The sequence below is a fragment of the Mustela nigripes genome, chromosome 12, assembly GCF_022355385.1.
Source record: "Mustela nigripes isolate SB6536 chromosome 12, MUSNIG.SB6536, whole genome shotgun sequence".
Taxonomy (NCBI): domain Eukaryota; kingdom Metazoa; phylum Chordata; class Mammalia; order Carnivora; family Mustelidae; genus Mustela; species Mustela nigripes.
This window is the reverse complement of record NC_081568.1, coordinates 7786493-7803251: the sequence shown is the minus strand read 5'-3', so window position 1 is coordinate 7803251 and position 16759 is coordinate 7786493. Positions and strand designations below refer to the sequence as shown.

Genomic DNA, 16759 nt, shown 5'->3' with positions numbered 1-16759 from the left:
CCTGGGATCATGACCTGAGCTGAAGGCAGATGCTTAACAACTAAGCCACCGAGGTGCCCAAAGAATTCTTCCTTTAAAAAAAAATTTTTTTTAATTTAATTTTATTTATTTTTAAAGATTTTATTTATTTGACGGAGAGATCACAAGTAGATGGAGACAGGCAGGCAGAGAGAGAGAGGGAAGCAGGCTCCCTGCCAAGCAGAGAGCCTGATGCGGGACTCGATCCCAGGACCCTGAGATCATGACCTGAGCTGAAGGCAGCGGCTTAACCCACTGAGCCACCCAGGCGCCCCCTTTTAAAAAAAATTTTATAAAGATTTTATTTATTTGAGAGCGAGCGAGCGAGCGAGAGAGAGAGCACACACACACAGGCAAGGGGATTGGGAGGCAGAGAGAGAGGAAGAAGCCGACTCCCTGCTGAGCAGGGAGCCTGACATGGGGCTCGATCCTAGGATCCTGGGATCATGACCTGAGCTGAAGGCAGATGCTTAACAACTAAGCCACCGAGGTGCCCAAAGAATTCTTCCTTTAAAAAAAAATTTTTTTTAATTTAATTTTATTTATTTTTAAAGATTTTATTTATTTGACGGAGAGATCACAAGTAGATGGAGACAGGCAGGCAGAGAGAGAGAGGGAAGCAGGCTCCCTGCCAAGCAGAGAGCCTGATGCGGGACTCGATCCCAGGACCCTGAGATCATGACCTGAGCTGAAGGCAGCGGCTTAACCCACTGAGCCACCCAGGCGCCCCCTTTTAAAAAAAATTTTATAAAGATTTTATTTATTTGAGAGCGAGCGAGCGAGCGAGAGAGAGAGCACACACACACAGGCAAGGGGATTGGGAGGCAGAGAGAGAGGAAGAAGCCGACTCCCTGCTGAGCAGGGAGCCTGACATGGGGCTCGATCCTAGGATCCTGGGATCATGACCTGAGCTGAAGGCAGATGCTTAACCAACTGAGCCACCCAGGTGCCCCAAGAATTCTTCCTATATCTTACCTAGATATTAAATCTTCTGCTTTGAGAATGATATCTCAAATAATAACAACTCTTCCCCACCTTTACCACCCCTGGACTATTTTGAAGCATATTCCAGACATGTAGTTTTTTTGTCTGTATATACATTAGCATGTAGCTGTAAAAGGTTAAGGATTGTATACACACACGCGCACACACACACAAAGCATCTCTGTGATAGTATTGTCCCCCCCACAATAACAGTAATGCTCAGTGCCATCAAATATTCAGTCAATTCGGTTCCCCCAGTTGTCTTACGAGTGGATTCTACAGTTGGCCACTGCTGTGCACGAACTTGTGTCCCCCGCTAAGTTCATAGGTGGGAGCTGTAACCCCCAACCTGTTGGTATTTGGAGGTGGGGCCTTTGGTGATTCTGTTTAGAGGAGGTCGTGAGCATGGGGCCCCAGGATGGGATTAGTGCTCTTGTAAGAAGAGGCCAGAAAGTGTGTTCTCTCTGTGGGTGCCTGTGAGGACACAGCAAGAAGGTGGCTGTCACGAGTGGAGAGGAGAGTCCTTCTCAGCATCGAGCTTGCGGGCATCCCGATCTGGGACGTCCAGCCTCTGGAGTGGGGAGAAATACCTTTCTGTCATGTCAACTGCCCTGCCTGTGCTATTTTGTTTTAGAAGCTCGAGCAGCCCAATACACACTTCGTGAACTTTATTAACCCTTTTCTTTCTGGTTTGTGTTTTTTGGGTCTAGTGTAAGGAATGCTGCTTTATGCCAAGGGTCAAGAAAACGGTGTTCTCTAACAGGTTCCCTTCCCGATGTCATTCATTCTCAAGGTTTGAAACATAATGTGCAGCTGATCCTCATGGTTTACACTCCAGTTGGACAACACCAGGGCTGGGAGTGCTGATCGCTGGGCAGTCAGGGATCTGCCTAGAACTTTTGACTCCTCAAAACGTAATCCTAATAGCCTACTGTTGACCGGAAGCCTTGCCGGTACCATAGACAGATGACTGACACATAGTTTGCATGTTAATATATGTTAAATACTGTATTCCTGCCATGAAGTAAGCTAGAGAAAAGAAAATGTTGAGAAAGTTATAAAAAAGAGAACATACATTTATGGTCTTAGAGTGTATTTATGGAAAAAAAAGCCACATGTATGTGGACCCGTGAAGTTAAAACCCGCGTTGAGGGCCAAACGTAGTCAGAGTCGATCAAGTCAGGTGGATAGCAGACTAGCAAATCCTGAACCACCGCTCTGAGCCTCGGGTCCCATTTCTGTGCATTGGTCAATGGGTCACCCCATTTTATGTGTGTTTCTGAGGAGAGACGCCTTACTTAATAATAGAGTTGATTCATTGACATTGAACCTGCCATCAGCGGCTGTTTGAGCTAGGTTTGTCTACCGTCCGTATTATCTTCGGGGGCACATGGAGCCCTTAGGATCACGAGAGGGCTCTTCAGCACTACGCCTGGAGTCTGTTCAGAAACAATGAAGGCACCATTGAAAGTGCAAAATGCGGGAGCGGTGGGACCCAGCAGAAAGCAAGTGGATCCTTGTGTGCGGTGGGGGCTGAGTGAGGAGGGAGAGCGTTGTCTCGTTCGACCTTGGCAGGGACCGTGCGTGTCAGTGACTCAGATCTGCCACTGCTCTACGGAAGTCTGTGGATGATGGCGAAAGCATGACAAATACTGATTTTGGAGTTGCAGTAAATTTTGCAACGAGGCAAATTCATGTGTATGGAATCTGGAAAAAAAAAAAAAAGAGGCTGGGCTGGGGACTGCTGACTCTTTCAAGCTTGTCGTTTCTGCTTGGGCCCCTGCCCTGATCTTCTTGTTAGGAGCTGCCACTCAGCTTGTCCAACAGAGGGTTCCGACTTACCACCCCACTTTTAAGACCCGATCTCCTCAAACCTGCTCTCCCCCTTCTTGTTGAAAGACACGCTACCTTTTTCCAGTTGCTCCGGCAAAAAACTCTCATCGTCCCCGACTCCTCTTGGCGTGATCCTCCTCCTCCGCCATGCCATCTACCGACAAAACCAGTCGGCTCTCCCGGCACATGGTGTCCAGAGCCCAGCCACCCTGAGGCTGTCCCCTTTGCTGACCGTCTTCAGGGTAGCGCCTTTTGTCTTGGACTATGGAAGTCTGGCGCTAAGGAGGTTTGCATTTGCTTCTGCCGGGTGCCCAGGGATCTCGCTGTCCCGGGTCACTTGTTTAGTTCATTTCACCACCTACGGATTCCTACTTTGAAGGGAGAGGGGAAATTTCGGGAGATTGGTTTCTTTTTTCCCTCCTTGGGCTTTCTAACCTTCATCCTAGTCCTTGTTGGTGGAGTTTTATTTGTTTATTTATTTGGTTTGTTTTTATTTTCCTCAATAAATATAAACCTTGGGGGCTCTGACACTGCGTAGGGTCTCAGTCACAAATCCCCAATCTTAGGGGGTATTAGTGCTTGTTCCTGGGTCTAGCCTTCTCCCCAGGATTGCCCGGGCTCACTCAGTATCTGCTCGTTGCCACCATGACCCTGGCTTCAAGTCTCCTGTCCAATCTGGCTGGGGATTGTTCCCTTTTTGGGCTCCACCATTTAAATTTTTATCTGTTGGTTACATTCCTTTTGGTATTTCTAGTGTTTGTAATAGGAATGGATTTCTGTTAGCCCCTCTCAGAATCACAAGTTACCAGCGATTTCCTCCATTAAATACACGATGCAAATAGTTAAAATGAATTCTTTTCTAAAACTCTTGATTTTAAATTAACTTACTGTTTATCATCTTTGGATTTGCACCATTCAGAACATGATGCATGTTTCTCTCTCTCTCTGTAGCCCACCTTCAATCTCCGCAATGGCTAATGAGGCTCACCCTTGCCCGTGTGACATTGGGCACAGGCTAGAGTATGGAGGGATGGGACAGGAAGTTCAAGTCGAGCACATCAAGGCTTACGTGACCAAGCCCCCCTTCCACACGGACAAGGCCGTGATCGTCATTCAAGATATATTTGGCTGGCAGTTGCCCAACACCAGATACATGGCTGACCTGATCGCAGGAAATGGATACACGTACGTAGGAAGTTCTGTTCTTTTCCTTAAATTCCTGGAGATTTCTGTGCTCTGTTATGGTCCCTTCAGGGAAAACAAAACGAAAGCCAAAGAGCCCCACCTGCATTCTAAGTTAGGTTACTACTTCCTCATCTCATGGTGCTCCCCCCACCCCCCAAAATGGGGAATGTCACGTGAGCTGACCACCACCTGGCGTCCAGAGGCTGCCATTGCACCCAGACCCCTGGTGGCTCCCCACCCCCACCCCCACGGGGCTTTGGCTCCTCCTGGCCCTGCCTGGGCCTGTAGACCCCTTGGACTCCGAGGGAGTTACTGCTGGTTTCGGGGCCTGCCTGGGCAGGTGCAGGGCACCTGGGGCCGGCCTCCCTTGCTGGCTCTGTAATGGATCTGCTCCTTGGCCTTGGACACGTCTCAGTCGGGTCAGATTTTACAAGCAGGGCACCCACGGTTAGCCTAAACACATGCTAAACACAAGCGATCAGGGTCCTGTCTGAGTTCCTAGGGGTTCCAGAAGGTGCTGTGAGACCTCACTCCTCTCCTGAAGGTTAGGCCTTTGCCGGATTGAGTATTGAGAACACACCTGTATGCTTCCCATCACGCCGGGTCCTGGCACAGCGTCCGTAAACACGGAGGAGAGGGGCCGGTCCTTCCCTCCAGCCTCAGCCAGCCCACCGCCCACCAGCCCCGAGGGGGCGCACCGCGATTTCCTTTCTCAGAAAGCTGCAAATCCAGTGTGCACCGACCTTGTTTTCCTACCAGAGAAATCGATTTGAAGGTCACACGCCCACGGTTGTGTGACTCAGCGTTAGTGCGGATGGCAAAGAGGGTCTGTGCTTGAGTTTTCGCTTTTTCATGCCCCCAGATGTCTGGAACAGGCGGCCACGTGACTTACTAGGGGCAAACCCAGTGAGAAGCACCGTAGCCAACCCTGGTTGTCCCGAGGCTGGGCTGGGCGTTGCAGGGATAGGTCTTTTATCCTCCCAGTGACCTGCAGGCTGGGCCCCCGCGTGGTGGCTTCCATTGTCCTACGGTGGGTTCTTAGCTGGAGACGGAACACACATGATGAGCAAAGGCTCCCGTGACTTACAGAGCTCTCCCATTTATCCAACTCCCTTTGCCATCAGAATAACCCGCCGAGGTTGGCCAGGGCTGTCTGTTCATCAGATCGAGAAAATGAGGCTAAAAGTGACTTATTAAGGTCACGGCGTGGGCGGGCGCAGTACTGGGGCTTGAACTTGGTTGGGTTCTTCTGACCCAGATTCCAGGATTCCTTCCACCCTGGCAGGAAGAGCCGGGTTCCTCCATCTGTGGCCACGGCCTTTATTCTGGGAAGCGAGTCTCGGGCCGGTGCGGTGTGGACCCAGCCTTGGGGCGGTGGGGGGGTGGTTGACATGCATGGAGGAGGGACACGGACTCAGGGGAACTGGCTTGTTTTCTCTCTGCCGCCTGTTTTAGAACCTGCAGGAGACCTTTCCCTCTAAGCAGGAGGTTGTGCCCTGTCGGCATCCTGGGCGGAGGCTGGGCGGAAAGTTGCTTGGTCACTGTGACTGGACGCGCGACCCGGGTGTACCCTCTGACCTGGGACTAACGCAGGAGGCCAGCTGAGCCACGTGGCTCCTCCCGGGGTGGGGGGAGGGGGCTCTCGGGCTCCTTCCTGGGTCGTCCATCCCATGGGGACTGTACCCGCGGGATCGCCTTGTCATTTCAGATGGGCTGGGCTCCGAGGAGGCTGGCAGGGGCCGTGCACCTACGGTTGTGAAATCCCCGGTGGTCTGGCCTGGTGCCCGCTGGCCTCTCTGATGCAATCACACTTGGCCTTCGTGGTGCCCACTGTGAATCAGAATCACCAATGTAACAGGCTTCTTCATGAATGTCCGCAAAGCCCAGCCGCTCCGAAATGAAGAGCAATGAATGTCCCTGTTTGACAGGACCATCGTCCCGGACTTCTTCGTAGGTCAGGAGCCATGGCACCCGTCTGGGGACTGGTCCACCTTCCCGGAGTGGTTGAAGACAAGAGACGCCAGGAAGATCGATAAGTAAGTTATCGTCCATGTCTGTGCCCCCTCCACCCCCCACCCCTGCTCTCGTCCCAGGACCCCCGGGAGAGCGGAGGTCGCAGGGAGAAGCGGGTTCGGCTTCACTATTCAGACACCCCCACCCTCCCTCCTGTGGGGCTTCCAGGGCCACTGCTAATGCCTAAGGAAACCGGCTTTCATGGAGCCTGTGTGTGGCCTGGAAGGCGGGACACCAGCAGGCTCTCTGCTTCCCTCTCTGAGCGACTTTGTGGCGCTCATGCCAAGGGAACGTTGGGGAAGGACCACTTTGTGGTGGCCCGATTTCCCTTGACAAGGGTGCTTTTGAGGTGCCTAGGGTCAACACTCCTTCCTTCCTGTCCAGGCTGCAGAACCAGTCAAGGCAGTGGGTCAGGGGCTTGCCCACTAGGGCTCAGCTGACAGGAAACCCAAAGGGCTGCCCCTCCCCCAGCCTAGACCTGACCCCCCACGTCCCCCTCTGAGAGACTTCAGGTCTTGACACCAGGCCCATTAGACCAGGACTGCCATCTTGTCAGGGTCCAGGGAGCAGTGAGAAGTAAAAGAAGGGGATCCCCCCAGGATTTCAGCTTTTTATTGAATTAGCTCCTGTGGCCCAGAAGCCAGGAACAGTGTGCTTAGCTGCCGTCCAGACAGCTCTTTCTGTCTGGGCTAAGTGTGCAGGGGGAAAGGGCCAGGAAGGTTCTCTGATGCCAGGCTTCTCCTGAACAAGTCAGTGTGAGCCCAGGGCAAAGAAGGTTCCCCCAAATCACCTTGGCCATCTGAACCCTCCTTCCCTGTCACCGGACACGAGCCTTGGGTTTGATAAGCTGCTCCCCCAGCTGAGGTTGGGGAAACTGCTAAGAATGTGGGGCCCTGCCCATGGGCATGCGGTCCCTGGAACTTTCTGTTCCTTCCCCCACCAGAATGCCCTTCAAGAACTGCACTCAGGGCTGGTGGACCCCAGGCAGACCTCTGCCCCTAGCCCAAAAGGGCCTGGGGCCCTGCTGAGTGCCCCTACCTGGCTTCTCAGCCCCATTTTCATGCCCCACACTCACTGGGAACCCCTTCTCGCAGGGCCTGTGCTGCGGGCTGCACTGGGAGCTCCCGGCACGGCCAAGCTTACGGGCGGGAGACCAGCGCAGCAGTGGTCCGGGGGACTGTCTCTGGGACATCAGCTGCCTTGTCTTCCTCTGTCCCATCCTGAGGAGTCTTCCTGCGGGGCTGTGTAGCCTGGCTCCTTCGCCTCAAGTCAGGGGGACCCTCAGCGGCCACCTCGGCTCCAAGCCTCCCTGAGGAGCTGGTGGAGACTGTCACAGCTGGCTGCTCCCCCTGCCTGGCTCTGTGTCCTTCCCTCTTCTTCCTCAGCGCTGGCCCCGAGATTCCTGGGGAGAAGCCTCCCGCACACTTAACCTCTTCCTAGTCCCTCCCAGGAGACCTGCACCCCTAACCTGCAACGCCAAGAAAACCAAAATGAAGCCAGATGTAGAGAGAAAAATTAGAAGTAGAAACACAAGAGAACCACAGAGACCGGGATGCGACTGTGGAATTCATCTTTCCATGGGGGGCCGGGGTCGGGGAGAATAGTTAGGACCTTTTGTGACTTTCTGAGGAAAAACTGGGGCAGGGGTCTGCCTGCCAATTGTGAGCACAAAGCAGAGTGATAGTTTCTGGCAGATGTTGGAGCAGCCCAGCGGCACTGTTCCACTGGGGAAAAGGAGAGCCATGCATTTTAAACATTTAAAATGTTTAATGCATTTAAAAATGAGGCAGAGAAACACTGGGGCATCTGGGAGGCTCAGTCGGTTAAACGTGTGACTCTTGATTTCAGCTCAGGTCATGATCTCAGGATTGTGAGATCAAGCCCCATGTTGGGCTCCGTGCTTGCTTGAGATTCTCTCTCTCCCCCTCTTCCTCTGCCCTACCCCTCTCCCTGCCCTTGTGTGCTCTCTCTCTCAAAAAACAAAGCAAAGCAAAGCAAAACAAAACAAAAGGTGGGGCGGGGAGAGAGAGAGAAAGAGAGAGAAACATTCACTTTGAAAGGAGACTGAAGTCCTTGTATCTGGTCAAGTGTGTTCTTAAGTAACATAAAACCCATCTTGAATGCTTACTGCTTAAGCAGTCATGGGGTTTATTGGTTTATAGAGCTGAAAAGAGGTAGTTTCTGGCTTGAAGCAGGGGTTGGTTCCTAGTACAGAAACTATCTCTGGGGCTTGCCTTCCAAAATTTCTCTACTAGGTTGATTGTATTACTGGCTCCATTCTCAGGCAGCTCTTGCCGCTGGGTGACAAGATGGCTGCAGCAGCTCCAGCCTTCCATCGGTCCCTTTTCCAGCAACCCAGCAAAATTCACATTTTGCCCTAATGGCTATCACTCAGTCATAGGTCTGTCCTGGAATGAGTCATTGTGGCCAGGAAATGGCTATGCTTTCTGCTGGTCAGCCTGCACCACACACTTCACAACTGGAACCTAGTGCAGAATCCCCCAAGGTGTATGAACCAAGCACTGGTGGGTGGGAGGAGAGCTTCATCCAAAGCTGAACCCTGGTGCTGCCAGAAAAGTAGGGAACACGTGCAGAGCAGCACCAGCCAAGACATATTCACATGAGCTCAAGTGTTTTTATAGAAGTGACCTCTTCCTCCTCGTCTCCAATTAAGGCAGTTACTCTTGAGATCAAAGCATCCGAGGAAAAATTATAACCCCAAATGTCAAGAACTATTGCTCTTTCCATGTTATTTTGCGGAATTACTTAATTACCGTTCACATGAGGACTGTAAGTGCCCTGTACTTAGCACTAGAATCCATTTATTTAAAGGTGCTCCAGGATATGCTATGATCAAAAGGGAGAGGAAGTGCAAGAGAATGGCTTGCTCTCTCTTTTTAAAGCTGTAGCATTTCTTCCTTATCCGATCAAACCAGAACTTTCTGGTTGGCACTAAACCTCCGTTTGGGAGGTTCCTCAACCTCCGTTCAGTTTGCTTCTAGCTGAAAATACACTGAGTTCTCAACAAGCAATTTGCAAATAAACCATTTGCAAAGACAGGGCCACTCCTGGTGTTCTTCTGGCTTACATCGTGCTGGCAACTTTCCAAGTCCTGCTCTACTCTTTGGGCACAGGAGGAGACCGGCGGTCCTGAGTCAGGGTGTTAGCTGCGGGAGTGAAGTTTGGGGAGCTGCCCGGCTGGGGGGCTTGTGTCTGCCAGAGGCGAACAGGCTGGGCTGCTCCGTGCGTGGATCTTGGGATCAGGTCTTAGGACGCTGTGCTTTGGCCTCTGGCCTTTACTGTCAGGGCTCAGCTTTCACCTGGGCTGTGGGCTGGTGTGATTTGTGGTTTGCACAGAGCCCGCCCGCCGCTCTGTCCGGTGGTTGGAGGAGGCTTGTGCTTGGTGGAGAGACCTGGGGAGACCCGTGGGGCGATGTGCATCACTGCGGCAGCCGCGGGGGAGGACAGAGCTCCAAATGCAAGAATCGCAGACCGCGGAGGCAGAGCTGCTGCGGAAGCCCCGTGACTGCCCAGGGGCCGAGCACCTGCTGTCCCGCGCTCGCCCCCTGCGCGGGGGGACGGAGGGGGCGAGAGACGGGGTGCTCACAAAATGCCTCTCGGTTGTCTTTTTGCCCGCCCCCTGCCCCTGCCTTACTGAGATATAATTGACCCATAATGCTGTGTAAGTGTAAGGCGTGCAGTGTTGATTCGACACGTTTATATGTTGCAAAATGACTGCCACCCTAGCCTCTGGCAGCGCCGCCGTCCTGTCCCAGGGTTACCTTCTTTTCGGCGGCCCGCGCGCCCGCAGAGCAGCGGCATCGACCGCGTCAGCAGCTCTGCTCCCGCCGCAGCCCGGGGCTCGCCCGTCTCCGGGCCGGAGTCCGCGCCCCTCGTGCGGTGGTTCCCCGCCCCGGCGACCGCGGCTCCGAGGCTGGCTCCCCAGAGCCCACCTACAAGGGGCCGCTAGCCGCCTTTCTTCGCTTTTTGTAGGATTTTCTTCGGGAGGGCGAGCGGGGGGGGGGGGTGGAGGGGCAGAGGGAGGAGCGGGCTCCCCGCCGAGGGGCAGCCGGTGCGGGGCTCGATCCCGGCCTCCAGGGTCGCGACCCGAGCCGGAGGCGGACGCTCCGCCGACCGAGCGGCCCCGGCGCCCCTGACGCCCGAACTTTCCGTTCCAGGGAGCTGGACGCCGTGCTGACCTACCTGCAGCGCCAGTGCGGCGCGCGGCGCGTCGGCGTCGTGGGATTCTGCTGGGGGGGCGTGGCCGCGCACCACGTGATGATGACGTACCCCGGGCTCCGGGCGGGCGTGTCCGTCTACGGTAAATCCGCCTGGCGCGCCGACGCGGTGGAAGCGGGAGGCCTGGGGGAGGGGCGGCGCGTCCGCAGGGGCTCGGCTCTGCAGCCCTGAGAGGGGAGGGCCGGCTGGGGGGTGCCGGAGGCCGAGTTGTCCCCGGGACCCGGAGCCCCGGTCCCCGCGCTGTGCGGTCGGGACCGTCCCCGAGCCCGAGGGCGACGGGGGTAACGTATGTCTCCGGGATCGTGGTGGCTCTCCGGCCGCGTTCCTTCTGAGGGACCCCGTGAGCCGCCGTCCCGAGCGGGAGGGTCCGGGGGCGCGGCGCGGGCTGAGGCGGGGGGGGGGGGGGGGGGGGGGGGAGGGCCGTGCGGCGGCGCCGAAGCGCTGCGGCGGGACGGACCGCCGCTGCCATGGCAACGAAGCGGGAGCGCGCGTGCGCGGGGCCGTGGCGTACTGGGTCCCCGCGGGAGGAGCGGCCCTTAGACACGTGAAAAGAAAGAAAAGAAGAAAGAAAAGAAAAAAGACCGAAGGGAATCTGGTTTTCTTTCAGTGGCTGTTCGCTGTGGTGATTTTGCTTACTTTTAGCATTAAAAAAAAAATCCTTTAAATATACTGACTTACACCGAAGAGAATACGTTGTCACTTGGCTGTGGGCACAGCGGGGATGACCGTCCCCTTGTGCGAAACGAAGGCTCTCCCGCGTGGACGCCTCGCCGGCTCCCCCTTGTGGCCGCTGGTGCGCGCTGCGCGAGTTGAGGGCCTCGGCAGGACTCCGGAGACGCCTGGGAGCGTCGAACCTTGGCGGTCCCGCGATGCCTGGTGGCCTTAACAGAGGGGTCAGCACCTCTGTGGAGCGTGGCCAGCCCTCCTGTGGCTCCCTGCCTCCTCGAGAGGGGCTACAGGGGAGGGGAAGCCCTCTGGGCTGCTTGGCTTGGCAGTGCTGCCGACCAGACATGGAAGCAGGAGATGCCCCTTGTTTCTTCTTCCTACTGCCTGGGACCCTGTCCCGCCCACACCTGAGCCAGGCTCCTCTGTGAGGCGGACGCTTTCTGGGGGGGCCCCGACTGGGCTCTGTCCTTGGCCCATTGGGGCAGCCTAGTGAGAACCCCCCAACTTTGGATGTCCGACCACATTCCTCACCCCCCACCCCCGGGATCGCGGGAGCCGGAATTCTGTCACGTCCTCCGGCCAGAACCCGTCTCACTCTGATGCTTGCTCTTAGTCCTTTCCCACCCGCTGCCCCCGCGCCCTGCTCCTTGGCGCTAAATCCCCAGTTGTCCTGGTTTTCGGGTTGAGCGATCTCTCTCTCCTATAGCCAGACCTCATTCTGGTGGTCCTTCTTGAATAAAACTTCCTTCACAATGTCAGAATAATTTCCTTTAACACTAGTTGCCTTAAAATGGCTTCGGATCACAGACAGATCGTGGGCAGAGCGCCGGCTGTGGTCTGAATGCCCGGGGCAGAACAGGCTTTGGACCAAATGTGCGCTAAAATTCTGAAACAAAGGATGAAAGGACCGGGTTCCACACCTGTGATGTCATACCCGTGACGTCACAACCGTGGTCTGGTCGGAGCACCAATAGCCTGGGGAACAGCCGCCCCACCTTATGTATGAAGCCACTTGGCAAACTGAGGTCGGACGCTGTGGGGCTTCTGTGGATTGTGAGAGACTTCTAGAACAGGAGGGGCCAGATGGTCCAGATTTGAAAGTCTGTCCCCTGTTTGTAAAGGAAGGCATCGTCGCACAAGGGGGCGTTTTTCAGGCTGCTCCTGCCTCTGGGCAGGCCAAGCAGACAGCAAGGTCTAATTCCACTATTTCTGGCCTGACTTCTCATGAACCAGAGAGCAGGAAGGTCTAGCTAGGTAAGTTTCTCTTTGAGACTGATTTCATAGGCCAGGCCACTTCTGTGGAATTACTAAAAAGAAAGTAAACTGAACCCTCAAAGCACATATTTTACTTTGAAAAATCAAACCAGACCCACAGAGGTTTCTGAGGCCCATGTTCGGAAATCCTACCCCACGTGTCTGTCCCCATCTTCCAGGCATCGTCAAGGACTCTGAAGACGTGCACAGTTTAAAGAACCCCACGTTGTTCATTTTCGCTGAAAATGATGCTGTGATTCCCCTTGAGCAAGTAAGTTGGCATCTTTCCTCTTGCAACTCTTGACCTTGGGTCATAAGTATGAGCCTCACATCGTGGGGGGTTTACTTTAAAAAAAAAAAAGGTGGGTATATTCAACCCAGTTTGTTGATAAGAAAAAAGCAGAAGAAAACTGGTTCAAAAGCAGTCATTTAGAAATCGTTATTCATAACTAATACATTATATTAATACAAATTTAAAATAATTTCTACTTAAATATATTGAATATTTTGTTATATATTGAATGGTATACCAAAGATATTAATATAGTTTCAAAGAACTGATACTGTATCATTTTTATATTGCTTGGAATCCTCTCCTTTGCCAGAGGTTATAAGGACCGTGTTAGGTATAAAAGTAAAAAATTCATAATAGCTACAGAACTGAAGGCACTGATGTTAAGTTTCTTTTCTGAGCAGTCAGGGAGGATTTGGGGAATGGAAGTGATGACTAGACTTAAAATCATACTATCATGAAATCCTGTGTCTATCAGGTCTCTTTGCTGACCCAGAAGTTGAAAAAACACTGCAAAGTGGAATATCAAATTAAAACATTTTCTGGGCAAACCCATGGCTTTGTGCATCGAAAGAGAGAAGATTGTTCAGCGGAAGACAAGCCCTATATTGACGAGGCAAGAAGAAATTTACTTGAGTGGCTGCACAAGTATGTTTAGCTGTGGCCAAGCGTAACTTACTCAAAACAGCTTCCTTGCACCCAGAAACGTGCTTTGGGATATTTGGATCATTTGATTTAATTTTCCCTTTATATGAACCAGGGAATCCTGAAACTCATTATTTCCTCTGTTAATGCATGATATAATTTAACTTTTAACATGTTAAAAAAGCCCCTAAACAATGGATTTGACTGATCGGGTAATATCCTAACTGTAAGAACCTAGGGTGCTGGGGGCTCAGTCTTCAGCTCGGGTCATGATCCCTGGGATCGAGCCCGGCATGGGCTCCCTCCTCAGCGGGAAGCCTGCTTCTCCCTCTCCCACTCCCCCTTGCTCGTGTTTCCTTTCGTCGTGTCTGTCTCTGTCAAATAAATAAAATCTTTAGGGCTGTTTATGGACCTGCTGACAGCTCAGATGTGGACTTCTTGTGTTTTAATTAAGTACATCCTTTAAGATGATGGGCACAGTATAGCCGTGAAGAACGTGAGCTATAAACTCAAATTCAAAGCCCAGCTTCATGGGGCATTTATCTGTCCTAATACGGATCGGTCTATCACGTTCATTCGTTGCACTGTGAGAAATCCTGAAGTTGAAACAGGGTTTCATTGACCTAATTACATCAAGCCAATAAACTTACTTTTTGAATGTATGGCTTTTTCTAAAAGCTAATAAAGACTGATGGATTACAGTGACGGTCTCCTAGGAAGTGTTTTTCTAAAACGGCATTTTCCAGGCCAAGGGCGTGGAGCTGCATCACTTGGAAGGGGTGCAGGGTCAAGTTCCAGTGTTTAGATTTGAATTACTTTAGATTAAATCCCACGAACCAGCTTAGCTCCTTGGGAGCCCCGGCCCCCGTGCCAGGCGCTCAGCGGCCACACGTGGCCGGGAAGAGCCGTTTGTGGACAGAGCCAGTCTGCACAAGGAAAGGCTCTTCCCTCTTGCCGCGGCCTGCTGACTTTCCACGAACCCTAGGCTGGACGGCGGTCACCCCACCGGCCCCTCTGAGTCTGCAGATCCAGAAAGGCCACCTTGTTCCATTCCCACCCAGGCTTGGGCCCTCCAGGATCTGCCCTCCATCCGGTGGGACCCTGGGGAGGGCCTTTCCACTTGGCTCCTGGGCTCAGGGTGGGACCTTGTTCACCCCCGTGCACCGTGGCCAACCTGGAGCCATTTCCCGTTGATCCTGGGCCTCCGGGAGGGAAGCCCACGCACTTCCTTTCTGGAAGACAGGAGCGGGAAGGGTCGCGCGGTGTCAAGGATCCATACACACCCTTCGTTTCTTCCACGGCTCGGCTCGCAGAGTCCCACGTGACCGATGGGTTAGTGACAAGATGGGTCCCTCCGGAGAGGGAGAGAAGGAAGCAGTGACGTGGGCCTCTCCCAGGCAGGGAAATGGAGGAGGGATTCCAGAGCATCTGGAAGAGTCCTCGTGAACCGACTGAGGCCTGCACGTTAGGGAGAGAAGCAGGGATGTGGGGAAAGTTTGGTTTGGGTCCAGGCTGGAAGATACGGTTTTCCTGGGCAGCAAATACCTTGACTCACAGTGGCTCGACTAACAGTGGCTGAGAAAGTAACACTGACGTCTCTCTCACGACACTCCTAATTGGGTCCTGGAGCGGTTTCGGGCCCTGGGGAAGTCCGGACATAGGTGGGTGCCCGCCATTCTGGGCACTCTCCTTACGGGCCCGGCGGCAGGCCTCGCCCTCACAGAACACCGGCGAGGGCGGGGAGGGGGGCCAGGGGCTCTGGTCTTGGTGTGGGGGGGGTTACTCTTTCCCAAGACCCCATCCTTCTGTCTGGGACTCCCAGCCTCCAGAGGTGTGAGAGCAACGTTCAAGCCACCACCTGTAGCACTTCTTTCTAGAAGCCTGAACGATGATGATCTGCCACAGGTCCAGACTCTCTGCATCCCTCTGGGAAAGTGGAAGCAGGTCGGCGGCCTTTCAAGTACGGGGACGTCACGTGAGCTGCGAGCAGGTGTGCCACCAGCTCTCCGGGACCTGTCCGGTGGTCAGGATTAGGCAAGCCGGCCCGGCAGGAAGGCCCCACGTTCGCAAAGTCTGCTGAGCAGCAGGTGACTTCACAGTTGAAGGCAGCCCCGGCCAGGGCCCCCGCACCCCCGGGGCCTGGGTCCCAATGTCGGCTATTCCAGACTCTGGGTCCTCTCCATCTCACAGAAACTGGTTTCCCTGGCCCGGTATCCTCATTCGAGCACAGAGATAAATGTCCCGTGTTATACATTAAAAAAAAAAAAAGACCCTAACTTGACAAGGATTGTAACTGGCAAGTAAGAAAGGTGGCGTGTTATCTTGAGGTCCTCAGACGGAGCGCCGTCAGGCTGGCGAGCTGCCTCTGTGGATTCTTCTGTTCAGAGGCCGAGTCGTTTCTCGGCCCCCAAACCCACCAGGGATGCGTGTGAGACCCACGCTGCTAGGGAGTAGTTCATTCAGTGGCTCCTCTCAGACAACCACGGACCCCTTCAGGGGAGACCAGTCCAGAGCGAGGTGCTGTGATGTCTGCAGGCAGGAATCAGTCCCTGTGAGGTGGGTCTGACTGGACTCCACACCCAGAGTCTAGTAGTACAGATTGTAATAGTGCTACTGCACTGCTTGAAAATGAAACGCATAACCAGGTTCTACGTGCAGTAGGTTTTTTTAAAATTTCTTCTCTTCATCTGATTGCATGTGTGTGCGAGTGAGCACAAGTAGGGGTGAGGGACAGAGGGAGAAGCAGACTCCAAGCTGAGTGTGGAGCCCGGCTTAGGGCTCGATCGATCCCAGGACCCTGGGAACCAGACCTGAGCCGAAGGCAGATGCTTACCCGACTGAGCCCTGCAGGCACCCGTGTCAGCTTTCAGAACCAGACTGTCCCCCACAACCAGCACTCACTCCCAAGCCTGTAGGCCACTTGCTTTGCCAAACCACCAGCGCAGTCACAGAGAATAACTAACCCAACAGCTTCCAGGCTGAGAGAGGCAATTCTGAACCTTCACTGAAGTCAGTGTAGACAAGTGACCTTTTGATTCTGGTTATCTGACTGGTCCCATAAGGATTCCTCTCCCCCTGGTGGCTTGTAAGTAAATTCTCCTCCAGAAAAACGGAATCTAGAGAACCATACATGGGGCAAAATGGCACGGGGAGGAGGGGCCCCTGGGGTCAGGCCACCCGGGTTCGACCCAGCTCTACTGCTCCCCAGCCAGGAGATGAGAGCAGTTCGAGGCTAGCCCCGACTCTCAGAAAAAGGACTGGCCTCTGCTATGGGCTAGGTCACATTAGCCACTGTCACTTTAGGTAAGAGACACTGGTCCACCTGGGAATGGGAGCCATGGTGCCCTTCCTTCCACTCAACCCACTCTAACCTCCCCGAGTTCTGTCCCAATGGAGACCCTGGTGGGGCTCTGAGGCTCTTCTGAGTTCCTGCAGGCGGCGTGGGACCTGGGTCACGTGATTCCCTGGGGACCACGGGAATCTCATCCTATGCTCGCTGTGTGGCTCTGGGCTAGGAGCACTCAGGCCACCCTGCCATCTCGTGGTTTCCCACTCTCCCCTCCCACGGGTCTCTACATCTGCTGAGGCCCTAAAACACACTTCACAGGATTGAGCCCACAGTCCACGGCA

At 53.9% G+C, this 16759-nt stretch overlaps 1 protein-coding gene across 1 annotated transcript in view; it reads left to right on the top strand.

Annotated features, from left to right (window-relative positions):
- Positions 1-13830, top strand: part of CMBL (carboxymethylenebutenolidase homolog) — a 22376-nt gene extending 8546 nt beyond the window's left edge. Inside the window, exons 2-6 of the mRNA XM_059416903.1 lie at positions 3787-4020; positions 5949-6056; positions 10212-10354; positions 12372-12463; positions 12963-13830. Coding sequence (XP_059272886.1) covers positions 3806-4020; positions 5949-6056; positions 10212-10354; positions 12372-12463; positions 12963-13142 — 738 coding nt within the window. The 5' untranslated portion in view covers positions 3787-3805 and the 3' untranslated portion in view covers positions 13143-13830. The remainder of the gene's footprint in view (positions 1-3786; positions 4021-5948; positions 6057-10211; positions 10355-12371; positions 12464-12962) is intronic.
- The last annotated feature ends 2929 nt before the right edge of the window (positions 13831-16759 follow it).